Raw genomic sequence first — 14,487 nt, 5'->3', positions numbered from 1 at the left:
ATATTTTACCATAAATTACCTTGTAAGTCGCAATGTACAAACACCAATTTAGAAACTCGATCATGTAAAAAATTTCTCAAATGGAAGGGAAGATACCTCCTGAAATGAATTGTAATGTTCATGAACTGAATGGGTTGCTCTATATTAGAAGTATGGTGGATGTATTGTGGATGTATTGTGGATGTATGGTGGATGTATGATGGAAGTATGGTGGATGTATGGAGGAAGTATGGTGGAAGTATGGTGGATGTATGGTGGAAGTATGGTGGTAGCATGGTGGAAGTATGGTGGATGTATGGTGGTAGCATGGTGGAAGTATGGTGGAAGTACGGTGGATGTACGATGGATGTACGGTGGATGTACGGTGGATGTACGGTGGATGTACGATGGATGTACGATGGATGTACGGTGGATGTACGGTGGATGTACGGTGGATGTACGGTGGATGTACGGTGGAAGTACGGTGGAAGTACGGTGGATGTACGGTGGATGTACGGTGGATGTACGGTGGATGTACGGTGGATGTACTGTGGATGTACTGTGGAAGTATGGTGGAAGTATGGTGGAGGTATGGTGGAAGTATGGTGGAAGTATGGTGGATGTACGGTGGATGTACGGTGGATGTACGGTGGATGTACGGTGGATGTACTGTGGATGTACTGTGGATGTACGGTGGATGTACGGTGGATGTACGGTGGATGTACTGTGGAAGTATGGTGGAAGTATGGTGGAAGTATGGTTTGACTGTAAACATACAAAAGTGTGTTTCCTCTCTCATCTGTCTCCTCACAATGTTACTGTGTGATGTAAACTACAGTAAATTTGTGACCTTACCAGTAAACTTGACCTGTAGTGACCATGTAGTTATTTATGTGTACCGTGTTCGAAAGGAATACCATTTTAGATTTAAGGCCTGGTAGAAGACATATACTCCATATATTGTACAGTGTACATTGAATTCACACCCAGGTATTAAAGTTTAAGGCACCCAGTTGGGACTTCCCCCCCCCCCCCCCCATTATACTATACATTCATGTCTGCTCAAAATCCCGCTCAAGCAATTTATCTAAGTTTTTCTTAAAGATATTTTATGGCTATTAACAACACAAAGAATGATTTCTCTCGTGATACTTTGAAAAATATCTTTAAACGTTTGTCAAATGTTCTGACCTTGAAAATACATCATCATACAAGATCATTATTAATGGACCATGACATTGAAAACCAATACAATCTTACAATATTAACTGTATGTTTTGATCCCCTCCATATTTCTTGGGCATAAGTTGTCTGTTACATTTTTTTAAATCTCCTAGAGGCTTTCTTCATTCATTCATTGCAGCATCCTTAATTTCTTTAAAGATGTCATGCAAGTTCTGGTGGAAAAGCATTTAGCCTACATAATCATGGGGGGGGGGGGGGGGAGATATGATGATGATGCCATAGTTGTTCATATTGATTCATGTCAGCCCTATTTTATAAAGTGGTTTGGATTCTATAATAACCTCTTGACATTTACATAAGCCGATTGGCTTCTATTTAAAAAGCGAAGTACACGTAGAACTTTGTATGCAAGTGTCACTGCTGGATACAGTATATATATACACATATGTACAGTATTGTAAAATATGGTAGCAATATGTAGCTTAATTGGAGCTGTTTAATCTCTTTGTGGATTTATTACGTGATAAATATTTCTAATATTTATATATTAAACATAAATATGTGGAGAGTAGCATGGAGTCCATAGAATTACTGTGAAATGTCAAAATATTCTTAATTCAGGGAAAGTACTATATATTCACATTGTTAATAAATCCGTGCCATACAGTAGATATAAATTTAAATTAATATGTTGATGATTTTAGGGTGCAGTTTGTTGCGTAGACTGCAAAAAGGACTGTCAACTTAATGCATAGTTTAAGTCGCTGTACATGCCATTCTCACTAAGGGATTGTATGTTAGGTACATGGTAGCCGTAGATCCATTGCAGCTGTGTTCAAGTTTGCTCAGGTTTTATTATGTATGGTAAATATTTGTACATATTTGTACATGTATCATATAAAATACTCTGTCATTCAAAGTGGCGGTTGTAACCCTCTTTGGGATCAGCCAAAAGCTTTTTGGAGGGTATAGCCAAAAAACTTTGAAAGAAAGAAAAAAATTGCTGGTATTTGTGGAAAGAAAAGTTGAGAAATCTTGAGCAGAAATTACATCATAAGTTGCAAAATTATGTAACACCATTTTGCAGCTAACCACCATTGATAAAATGCAAATTTCTTCAATGGGAGGGGGATACCTCCTCCCTGTAGACCCACCCATAGCGTCTGCCTCTGGAGGGTCGCCTCGACGATGACCGTGGAAATAAGTGTCGCAAAGCAAAAACCTGTGGAATACTTGGATATAGTGATAGTCTAGTGCGAGATAGTTATTTCCAAATTTTAAGAAAGAAATGGCCTGCATTAAATAATGTATATTGGGATGATGGTAGGATATGTTAATTGCCTCTGTTAATTGATATGTATTTGGTGTTCAATTAACTTAGACTTCCTTTGCTTACCTGTCTCCCCTCAATATCAGCACCCTCCCTCTACCATGGCTAGAGTTAACTGGTCACCCGTTTTTAAGCATTTAAAGCCCAGGTACAGACCCTGAGTTAACAACACTGGTAACTGCATTTGTGTGCATACAGTAATTGTATTGGGTGATGTTGGTTCAGACATGACATGCAGGTATTTCATTGGTCAAACAGTTAGCCTGGTGAATATTCATCTGTTTTCATCTAAATATAACACTAACATCAAAAAAGTTCTTTATTTCCAATAATGCTTTGGCAATAATTGGTGGACTTCAGAATTTGAGGGTTTTCCTCAAAATTAATCTGTTTATTTCTTGTATATACTCATTAATATTTTTCAAGTTTAATTTTTGTGTGTTACTATCGTGTATATTTGTTGTTGCAATGCATCGTTTACATCCCCCCATTCGTGATGAAACTTTCTTACACTTCTGAAAACCAACCAGATACTTTACAAGTGATGTACTGCAGTCCAGACAAAATTTTGATTACTTTTTAACTTTGCTATCTGGGGATGGCTAATGATTCGTCATAGACCTCCACAAAGCGTTCAAGCGCATCACATCTTCACGGAATACTGCATGTGTACTGTCTTTACAAAGGTAATTGCAAATATATGCAATATTTAGAGATGTCGAAATACTACATCCCAAGAGTAGTGAATAATTTTGTTTTTGAATTATGATAGATATTTATAGAATAATTAGCATAAATTTTACATTGTTTTTATTGAAAAATCATCTCTGTTTTGGTTTTCATAGGCGTTACCGATGGAGGTGAGGATGTAAGTGAAGATGAAGAGAACGAATTCTACGATGCAATAGACGAACCAGCGTTCCCAACCACTGTTGAGATTCCTGGACCGAGAAAACATAGGTGAGGTATAAAAGAGCTCTAGGTCATTATAGGGTTCTATAAACTTACAAGATCTTTTAGCTTTTGTACTTTTTTTATGTTATATATCCTTTTGTTTTTGGCTAGAATGGGAATTTAAATTTCATACTTGCTGCTTTTGTTTTTGTTTCTTGGAAATGGAAAGTTGTCAGATAGATTGTAGGAAAAATTTCTTCAAGCCAAATATGTCACAGTCTTATCAGGGCAAAATTTTGACAGTCGTGCGATCGTCTGTGACGACCAATCCTCTGTTTTCGAGGCCACGAAATCTGCTTCGGAGGTTGTCCGAGCGGATGACCAGTTGCTTTCATCAAATTCAGATTGCACTGTTACAGAATACCCCCGAATTTGGTTAAATGATAAATTAAGTATCACTTTGGAGATACTGAAATAAAACAAAATCAGTGGTAGGCCGATGATCCCACCTGAAGGAGAGTGTCATTGGCCAAAAGCTGACCAGTCAGTGCTTCATTCACCAAACCTACACATCTGTCCTACATATTGGTGGCGCTTTGTAAACTTTGCTACATGTGTTTGGACAACCAAATTGCTGTTCAAACAACCAAAAGAAAAGACCTGGTTTTTTTCAGAGGGCACAACCATAAAAACTCCTGAAAAGTTTGTCCCTGGTCTTGTAGAACTGACATAAATAACAAATAATCCAAGAAAACCAACTCAAGCAAAGCAAGCATCTCCACAATAAAATAACCACGTAAATGTTTTTTTTTTCTTCAATCAAGCGGTTTTGAATGCCCTCACATACTAAGATATAGACCTCTGTTCTTCAATAATTGGCGTGATGGAAAAGATGAATACATGGCTAGTAAAATCACAGAAAGGAATACCTGCGCCAAACAATACTTAAACACTTGTAGAGCTAATTGTGCATTGCATATATTTGTTAGAAAGCATATATATATGTGGAAGGTACCATCATGTGTCACTGCAAGCAAACCAATATTACAGAAGTGTTCTTACGGTGAAGTGAAGTTGGCTGTTATGTTAGAAATAAAAAGAATCATAAATATAGAAGAATATGTTTCTGAATGGACAGATGTTTAGGTCCTTGTGAACATGGGACTGCCTTCACATGTGAAGTGAGATCATGTTGGAAGGCTTGTCTCTCAATTGACGTATGAAGGTAGTAGAAAATGTGAGTAAGGGCTGCCTTCACATGTGAAGTGAGATCATGATGGAAGGCTTGTCTCTCAATGGACCTATGAAGGTCCATGTGAATGGGAGACAATGTGAGTATTAAAGCTGCCTTCACATGTGAAGTGAGATCATGATAGAAGGCTTATCTCTCAATGGACGTATGAAGGTCCATATGAATGGGAGACAATGTGAGTATTAAAGCTGCCTTCACATGTGAAGTGAGATCATGATGGAAGGCTTGTCTCTCAATGGACCTATGAAGGTCCATATGAATGGGAGACAATGTGAGTATTAAAGCTGCCTTCACATGTGAAGTGAGATCATGATAGAAGGCTTGTCTCTCAATGGACCTATGAAGGTCCATGTGAATGGGAGACAATGTGAGTATTAAAGCTGCCTTCACATGTGAAGTGAGATCATGATGGAAGGCTTGTCTCTCAATGGACCTATGAAGGTCTATGTGAATGGGAGACAATGTGAGTATTAAAGCTGCCTTCACATGTGAAGTGAGATCATGATGGAAGGCTTGTCTCGCAATGGACCTATGAAGGTCCATGTGAATGGGAGACAATGTGAGTAAGGGCTGCCTTCACATGTGAAGTAAGATCATGATGGAAGACCTGTCTCTAAATAACCTGCAAGTTGAACTGCACATCTGCTATATAATGCAAGCATTTCTGTGTGTTATAATATCCTACTACTGTACCTCTGGTACAACATATGGCAGCCCGGTACTTCCTTTGGTAACCTTCAGTACACATCTGCTCTTCATGATGATAAATCTAAACTCTCTCTCAAGGGACATGTTTATCACCGGCCTATTACAGACATTAATGTGGTGAACTATGGTTGCTAGCCACATATATGTCAAAAGGTCATCCATTGTCTTGATTTTGCATTCATGTGCACCATGAATACCTGTGGTGGCGGCTTGCAGTCAAACTAATAAATTGACATAATGAGAGGTTTCTCTGTCAGTCTGTCTAGGGCTTACAGTAGTAAATCTCTTTACTAGCAGGCAGATACAGGGCATCAACTCTTGAGGTCAATTGAACAAATAGTAATAATGAAAGATGCATGGAGATATTGAATGCTATTAAAAATAGACCGTATCTCTCCAAAAATTAATTGAAGAGCATGGCAGCATGTTTACCCAATCGTTTGTATTAAATATGCACGGATGACGATTAGTAAAGTTCACAGGGTTTGGAAAATCTCTTCTTAATCGTCTCGATATAAAATAAATTGAATACTTTTGGTCCTTTCGTACGTGTCGCCGATCAACATATCCCATGTTAGTTACCAATACATGAAACCAATACAATATTGCCTGATGTAAAACTGTGAAAATAGGTGGTTGGCATCTGAATGGTAGATTCTTAGGGAAGAGGAAGTGAGTGGATGGTGACCTGGGAAGTGGGTCATAGCTGGGTGCTGTGCTAAAATGTGACCATTTGTTTTGTACGTAATAGGTACAGTAGAAAAGAAAGTGCATGTGTCGATTGGAGACAGGTAAGCATCGTGCCTATTAAATACAGAGGAAGTGAGAGGAAGTGACCTGGAAGTGGGTCATGGCTGGGTGCTGTGCTAAAATGTTACCATCTGTTTTGTAGGTAATAGGTAGAAAAGATAGTGCATGTGTCGATTGGAGACAGGTAAGCATCTGGGCTATTAAATACAAAGTAAGCATCGTCGCTTGTGAATAAAAAAAAAAAACGACAAAAATAAGTGCTGGGGATCTCACTTGGCAGTATAGTTTTACAATAAAACTGGTTGAGAAAGAGGAATATGTTTGATCCAGCTAACACTCACATACATGACACATTAGAAATGATCTTTGTTTGATGAAACTAATATTTTTCCCCATGCCAATTAAAATGTTAAGTCCTGTGTAGTATCTACCATACTTCTGTTAATTAAGGAATCCATGAAGTGTGTCGCTCACTGAGATTGTTAATTCCTTCATCTGACCCAAGTACTTAAAGTCTCAATACCTGTTTGCTGATGAATTTCGAGAAACAAACTTCCCGAAGCTGATTCAATGTTTCTTACTCTAAATGCACTCTGACCAGGTGGGTTTAATGGAGAAAAGCTGTCACAATCGAAAGAAAGAAATTTATTTTTTGTTGCCCTTATGGTGCGAACGATTTACAGTAAAATCACTGCGATCGCCCATATCAGCATGTTCATTTCACAAAATGTATAGACTTTTATCATCCACTCTTAAGTCCTATGCCTAAGGGTCAAAAACAAAACAGAGAGATTTGATTGGCAAAATGATCTGTTGGGCGGGGCTTGCAAATTTTGAGTGAAGCTTGTAGAACCTAGTGACTCGTTAACAAATCTGGCGAATTTTATTCAGCTTAAAATGTTTAACGACAGATAACTCAATAAAAATAATGGTTATTAATATGAAAATTGCGTAGATCGGTGTTATTTTCACTGAGCTTTTAGGGCAGTTAGCTGGAAAGGCCAAAGTTAAAATATGGCAAACACACATTGAGGCTTTATTACTAAATGTCTGACGATTAGAACTTTCCCTCTCTTTTCAGACGCACTCCTAGTGGAACCAGCGGATTGAGTCTAGGTAGCAACGAAGGGATAGGAGTTGGCGACCACGAAATGCCAAGCAGTGACGAAGATATGCAAGAGTCACGAGTAGAAGCAACAGTGGTTGCTGTCCAGTCATCGCAAGGAGCTGATGCGAAAAATCAGGTAAGTTGGACCTCAGAATGGAAGGAGGAAGGAAGGAAGGAAGTGGGTGGTTTGCCCGGGCGCTCTTACCTGTCTCCTAAACATATAGCACTCTAATCTACCGAGCGTATGGAATGGTAAGTTTTGGAAGAAAGAGAGAGGGTCCATTCTGGGGCAGTGCAAGAATGTTACCTGTTGTCATAGGCTAGGGATGTCAGAGTGCGTGTGTCTAGGAGATAGGTAAGTGTAGTCATTTGTAATTTTTACCCAAACTAGTGAGGTTTGGTGTTCATGGGGTAGCCATGCTTAAATGTTGTTATGGTAGTTGGTGTAGATATGTGGGACAGTGCCAATGCAACATTAATAGTAAACACCCAAACCAAATAAGCTTGGTTCCTCTCTTACCTGTCTCCAACCCACAAATGTACTTTCTTGCCTACATAAGACCAAACAGTTTGATAACGATGGTTTCAAAAGCTGTCTGCTTCCTGGTCGTCCTGCCAAATATGTAAGCAGTAAACCAGCTTGATTTATCTTGAATGTCACTTTTACTAATATGAGAGATTTTAACTATTAAAGAGTATTTCATTTACCAAGCAAGATTGATGTTTATAAACGGGTTTAATACTTCAGCTGTATTTACTGTAAATTTAAATGCTAAGGCCAACAGAAAACCTTGAAGGTGTAGCTCGCATAAAGGGACTAGCAATCACAGAGGATCCTTGCTTCCTATTTAAACTTTTTCTCTGCCTTTTATCACTACTCTGTTTTGGTTTAGTCTTTCTTACTGTCAGGTTTTAACACCTAATCCTCTTAGAATGGAAAGATTTTGATTGGTTAGTTCTCAACCTAAGAAATGTGGATATTGTGCTTACTCACTCACTCACTCACTTTCAAAGCTGCTGATTATGTTAGGTTATCATAGCACCATTCAAATACTTGATATAATTGGGTCATATGTTCTTGTCTTTCATAAAACCATCTTGCCATGAGGATGTCTGATTTTGTTCTGTTGTCATAGCAACCGTGCAAATCCTTTCATCATTGGTCATGGGCTCTGTTCTTTATCTCTGTTCCCACAGATAAATCATCATGCCATCAGGAGGTCGAATACAGGTCACATGAGGAGAGATAGAATACCAGAGAAACCAAATATAAGCCTGGACCTTTGGAGTATCATTAAGAATTGTATTGGAAAGGAATTGTCCCGAATACCAATGCCAGTAAGTAGTGGCCGTTTGCCCCTCAGCAGTGTTAAGTTGGACAATAACAAAAACCCATAACCCAAAGAACTTCATTTTTAGCACTTTTTCTTTTTCCTATAATTGGCAAGTTTAGACCATGCTAGGTACATATCTGCTGTGAAAGTTTGAGAGGCTTATACTTACTTTAATATGCTTTGTTGAAAACACACAGACTATTTCAAGCTTTGGAAACAGTTCTTCCACATGACATTCTTGCCCAAAAAAATATAGCAATCATACTGTCTGTTAATTTTGATGTCACGGGAGGACTTCAAGTAGCCTTAATTAGCCGATTTGTTGATCATTTATGAAGTGATTAAGGATTTCTAAGTGTATTCATTAGTGCAACACTCATGATAAAGTGGTTCCTGCTTTAAGTACTCTCTAAGTTTATAAGCTGACCGACAGTTGGGCATCGCTCTACAACAGAGATTCTCAACGGGTGGCTCGCAGAACGATTTCAATCAACCCTAGAAAAGAGAATCAGCCCACCACAAAGAGTCAGGCCATAAATGTCGAACCAACTGGCTATGAGGTTGAGTTAGTAGGCATAGTGAGAGTTTAGGTCTGTTTTCTTCTTCGGCCCTTTGCTTCAACCAATGTTTCCCGCTGGTCCTCGTAGAAAATTGAATTGAGAACCTCAACTCTAAACGAGACATTTTCACTTTTCGTAAGGAGAGTAATTTTTCCCCGCCTCGGTTCCAAGGTGAATATGTAGACATTAAAACATGAAATTAAAGTTTTCTTCTCGTAATTAATCTTTCAAAGTTACAATTATTTACGGTAACAGTCGGCAGCTTTTAATACCCAGGGGTTTGATGGAAACGATCTCTATCTTCTGCTCTCTCCGCACAGGTCAATGTAAACGAGCCGCTGTCCATGCTGCAGAGGGTGGCCGAAGATTATGAATATTCACATATCCTAGACAGCGCCTCGGTCTGCGCCGACACCTGTGAGGAACTTGCCCACGTCGCTGCTTTCACCATCTCGTGCTACGGCAATACCAATAACCGTGCGACCAAGCCGTTCAACCCCCTCCTCGGGGAGACATTCGAGTGCGACAGATGGGACGAACTCGGTTGGCGGTTCTTTGCAGAACAGGTGAGGTGTTGGTTTCTTAAACTCGGGTCACACTGTCACAAATGAATGCGGATTTTGCTTTGTTGGGTTGTCAATTTCGGGCAAGCTTATCACCCCCCACCCCCTTACGTACTACTCCAAAAAGATTGCAACAGATTTCAGCTATGGCTTTATGCTTGATTAATTCATTAAAGGAATGTTTAATTAGTAAAAAGTTAATGTTTCCACTTAATCCTAAAAGTTAGTGTCACCCAGACACTCTCTCATTTTACCGCCACTCTTCACATTGAAACATCTCTACGACGCTTAAAGAAAATCTCACACGTTTGAGTTTTACCTTTTTCGAAATTGTGTTTCATTTTAACCTTTTTTTCAGATACCCTGTGTCCTGATGTGGTAGTTCCCAGCCCTCCCACATCATTCGATCATTTATGACATATGTTTATTTCCTTGTAATTGATAGCCAGAAGAATAAAATATGACCCACAAAATTGTTTTCTCACTAAAATGATTCGATTTTGTCGTCCTCAACCTTAGGTCAGTCATCATCCACCTGCAGCAGCTAGTCACTGCAAAGGAAAGGACTGGACCTCCTGGGTGGACATGACCATCACCAGTAAGTTCCGAGGTAAATACCTGCAGCTGTTTCCGAAGGGTACCACCCACATCACGTTCGAGAATTCTGGAAGCCACTACACCTACCAGAAAGTCATGGTCACCGTACACAATATCATCGTGGGCAAACTCTGGGTAGACCTGGTAAGATCATTTGTTGCTTTGTTAAATGTACATAGTTGTTTGTTGTGTTAAAACTCTGTTTGAATTTGGTTAGTTATATGTACACATTCTATTTGGATGTATTTGCATACACGGTGCACACACAGTACTTTGTGCACATGTATAGCATAAATGTGGTGCTCACACGCCATAGTTTGTGGGCATTTCTGGTGTGCACACGATACTGCATCGCGTATTTGGTGTTTTCACTTCCCCATGTGCCTGCGTATGGTGTGCACACGATACTACATGCGCATATGTGTTGTACACACAATACTACGTGCACACACATGGTGTACACACAATGCTGTGTGCACATATGTAGCATACACGTGGTGCACACACACAATAGTTTATGGGCATATGTGGTGTACACACGATACTACATCTGGATATGTGTTGTACATACACAATAATACTATGTGCACACAAGTGGTGTACACACAATTCTATGTGCACTTACACCATGTACACACAATACTATGTGCTCATATGCTTCTTTAAGTTCCACGTAAGTCAAATGGTAAAGGTACACTTGCAATGAAACCAACCACACAGACAATAAGGTTAAAGAGGATTTGCAACCAAATTTGCAGTTTTTTTGATGAGCATTTTACTTGACTCCATTTTGACAGATATTTAATTAACCTTGTAAATTAACCTTGATGACTTTATTAGCTAAATTTCAATGTCACTAGGGACATATTGTTCAGATATGATCAGGAAAGAGCTTATGATTTAAAACTTGAACTTAAAATGTGTTACATTAATTAAAACTGTAAACAAATTTTTTTTGAATGAGTCAAAATTTCGAGTGTGTATCCTAATACTCTCTAGAGAATCCATGTCAAACATGTGTCGCCATGGAGATATTTCAGTGGTATATTTGGATCCTTTCTTTCTTTTTATGACAGTCTGGTGAAACTGAAATTTACAACCACACAACCAAAGAGACCTGCAGATTAGTATTCAAGCCAAGTACATACTTTGCCAGAGATACTCCTAGAAAGGTAAGAATGGTTTATTCAAACTCTCCTTCATTGGTTTGAAGAAAAGTTGTCATTCTTTTTTTGCCATTTTGATTGATCCTTACATCAATATAGCAAGAAACACTACAATAGCACCAAAAAAAAAAAACGAGAAATAAAATACAACAAGAAAAATTAACAAGAAAACAAAAACAGCAAGAAAAAAAAAGGAGAAAACAAAGGGAGGGGGGGGGGGGAACAACAGAAGCAACAAAGCACTTGTTTTTGTGACTCTGTGTGGAACTAGATCTTTGTCGATCAAGAGTTATGTTACAGTTATAACAGTAATTACAGAAATATAATATAATATTACAAAGTAGAAAGAAAACGTAATAGAAAATGAAGATCAAAAAACATAAGCAGAAGAAAAGGTTTCGTGTGAAATCAACACCGAAAGGAGGATAATAAGAAATTATGAATTCCAGCTGTGAATAAAAAAGCATTCCTTTATCATCTAATGACGACTTGAAAAAATAAGATTCCCAGATGGTGGGCTTTGGTCTACTTCAGTGTTGTGACCGATAGAAAGGATAAATAATACATCTACTTATTCTCATTTATAGCGCAGTTTACGATAGAAAATGGAAGGTTAAATAGTACCTCTTGTCTGTCTGCAGCTTTAACATAGCACTGGTGTTGATATGAAGCAGTAAATAAAATTCATACAAATTTATATATGATATTCCAGAAAATAATCTTACAGAGTGCTGTGTCTTTGTGAGATTTTAAGGAAAAGGAGAGGTAAAAGGGAAACAAATTGAAGAAAAACACTAACTAAAACTATAGATACTTTGATATTATCCCCTCTCATACAGAAGGATATCTGTAAAAATATTCAGTTTATAGCTGTGAGGTGAATGGGATTAAATATTCTCACCATTAAAGGGAATTGTTTGACAGATAAATAAGAAATGAGTGTAAAAGATGGAGGGAACTGCCATGTGATATTAACCATGCATTGAAATCCATACCTTTACTTCAGACTAATTAATACAGTGGCGTAGGAAGGTACTTTTGAGTGGGGGGGCTGAAGACTGATGGCCGGCCTGGGGGAGGGGTCTAAGGGGAGGGGGTGTCCCCCTGGAATTTTTTGGCATTTCCAGGTGGCCTCAGATGCAATTTGCTGCAATGTAGCACACTTCAACACCCACTCCATTTTGTAAAAACTTTTGCATTTTCACCTGGCCTTAGATGCAATTTGGTGCTCCAAATGAGATTTTTTTCTCATTTGGAAATGAAAAAGGGGTTTTCTGACTTGCGAAGCGGGGGGGGGGGGGGGGCGGAATGATACTTCTGCCCCTCCATATTTTGCACTGGGGGGGCTGGCACCCCCCAGCCCCCCTGGTTCCTACGCCCTTGAATTAATAACTACATATGCAGTCCTCGTCACACCACAGGTGCGAGCTGGGATAAAAGTATCAATATATACATATATTGCGGGGCAGTCACATCAAAAGATATGACAGAGACATTTTTCAGTACATTTTCTAACCATAGAACGGTAAATGAAAATCCACAATTTGATGATAGCAGCTCGTAAATGAGATGAGGTAGAATTGAGAAAAGTTGTAAAGGGTTGGCAGGACTTTGGCGAGTATAATCTGTATCATGCTTGCAGTGAAGACCCCAAGTTGCTATCTGAAGGAATAGATACATTGATGAACAAAGATTTCGATGTACTTTTAATATATTGTAATTTTCCCCCTGCAACAGCACTTTTTAGTTTGTAGCACATAGAAAAAAGAAAAGTGCTTTTAATTGTCATTTAGTGTGTTAGCACATTGAGAAGAGAAAAGTGCTTTTAATTGTAATGGGGGAAAAACAAGACAATATTGGCTAGCTGGTTATGAAACTGAATCCTGGCGAGCTTTAATTGTAAATGTAACACTGCGGTGATTGGCTTTGTTTCATCTCGTCAGGGAATGCTTAGCTCACGCAAAAATTAACAGTTAAATTAACAGTTATAAATCAACGATTTGAGTTTAGCTATGAATGGATGCAGAGTGATTAGTTAAAGACATACAGTACTCCTGGATGCTTTCATCCACAAATTGAATTTTGCGCCCCCCCCAATAAATGCTCTTTAGAGTACTATATCTCATCCCCAGTACACTAGGTGTAGGAATGAGTAGAGGATAGGGATGAGAAGAGGATAGGGATGAGAAGAGGATAGGGATGAGGGATGAGTAGAGGGAAGGATCAGTGAATTTCTCTGAATTTTGTCTTTTCTGAGATTTTGTCTACTTAGGATTAACTAATATTAAAATCCAAATCTGGCTTTTTCAGAGTTGCGGCTTTTTCTGGGTAAATTTGAAAATGACACTTGACTAGTCAAGGTTTACAAACTGTGATTTTCTAGAAGGCAGGTTTCACATATTGAAAATTGATGAAAATCAGTGCAAAAGCTGTGACAAATATGACCGCCTCTCTCAATGGGAGGAAATCAAAATATTCAATGCAAAGATGGTTTTTTCTTTGGTTAATCAAGCAGAGCAGTTAATTAAATTACTTGCACGTTGTTATCTCGATCGGGTGAGCAACATTGCTCGCGGATGGTTAATTTGCATATTTTATCGACCATGATCAAAGTGTAATTATACGTTCTCGTAATTGCAGGTCACAGGGGTCGTCGTCGACGCCTCGGGTGCAGCCAGGTATATCGTCTCGGGAACCTGGGATCGAAAAGTCGAAATAGCCAAGGTACTGAAAGAACGAGTGGATAAATCTGGGAAAGGCAAACCAGTGTACGAGACAGGTCCACCGCAACTCGTATGGCAGAGGACAATACCGCCGTAAGTAGGATTTGAATGCCTCCTCTCAACTCCCTCCCCATCTCCTCCCCTCTCCCTCCTCCCTTTCTCCTCTCCCCTCTCCCCATTTCATATTGTAGACCTTGTTGGTTTGTTGACTGCTTTTGTGCTGTCACATTGTATTGTCCCAGTTGGTCTTCCGCTTGTGTCCTTGTTTCTGAAACTTATTATCCCTACGATACACAACAGATGACGTCCAAACAGTTATATCATCACCAACCTTATTT

General features: G+C 38.9%; 1 protein-coding gene across 1 annotated transcript in view; it reads left to right on the top strand.

Annotated features, from left to right (window-relative positions):
- Window positions 1-14,487, top strand: part of LOC139981558 (oxysterol-binding protein 1-like) — a 68,276-nt gene that overhangs the window by 49,432 nt on the left and 4,357 nt on the right. Inside the window, exons 6-12 of the mRNA XM_071994027.1 lie at window positions 3,340-3,454; window positions 7,180-7,342; window positions 8,404-8,544; window positions 9,421-9,666; window positions 10,183-10,404; window positions 11,337-11,432; window positions 14,067-14,242. Coding sequence (XP_071850128.1) covers window positions 3,340-3,454; window positions 7,180-7,342; window positions 8,404-8,544; window positions 9,421-9,666; window positions 10,183-10,404; window positions 11,337-11,432; window positions 14,067-14,242 — 1,159 coding nt within the window. The remainder of the gene's footprint in view (window positions 1-3,339; window positions 3,455-7,179; window positions 7,343-8,403; window positions 8,545-9,420; window positions 9,667-10,182; window positions 10,405-11,336; window positions 11,433-14,066; window positions 14,243-14,487) is intronic.

The sequence above is a fragment of the Apostichopus japonicus genome, chromosome 15 (assembly GCF_037975245.1).
Source record: "Apostichopus japonicus isolate 1M-3 chromosome 15, ASM3797524v1, whole genome shotgun sequence".
Taxonomy (NCBI): Eukaryota; Metazoa; Echinodermata; class Holothuroidea; order Aspidochirotida; family Stichopodidae; genus Apostichopus; species Apostichopus japonicus.
The sequence above is the reverse complement of the archived record's forward strand: the minus strand, read 5'-3'. Positions and strand labels throughout refer to the sequence as shown.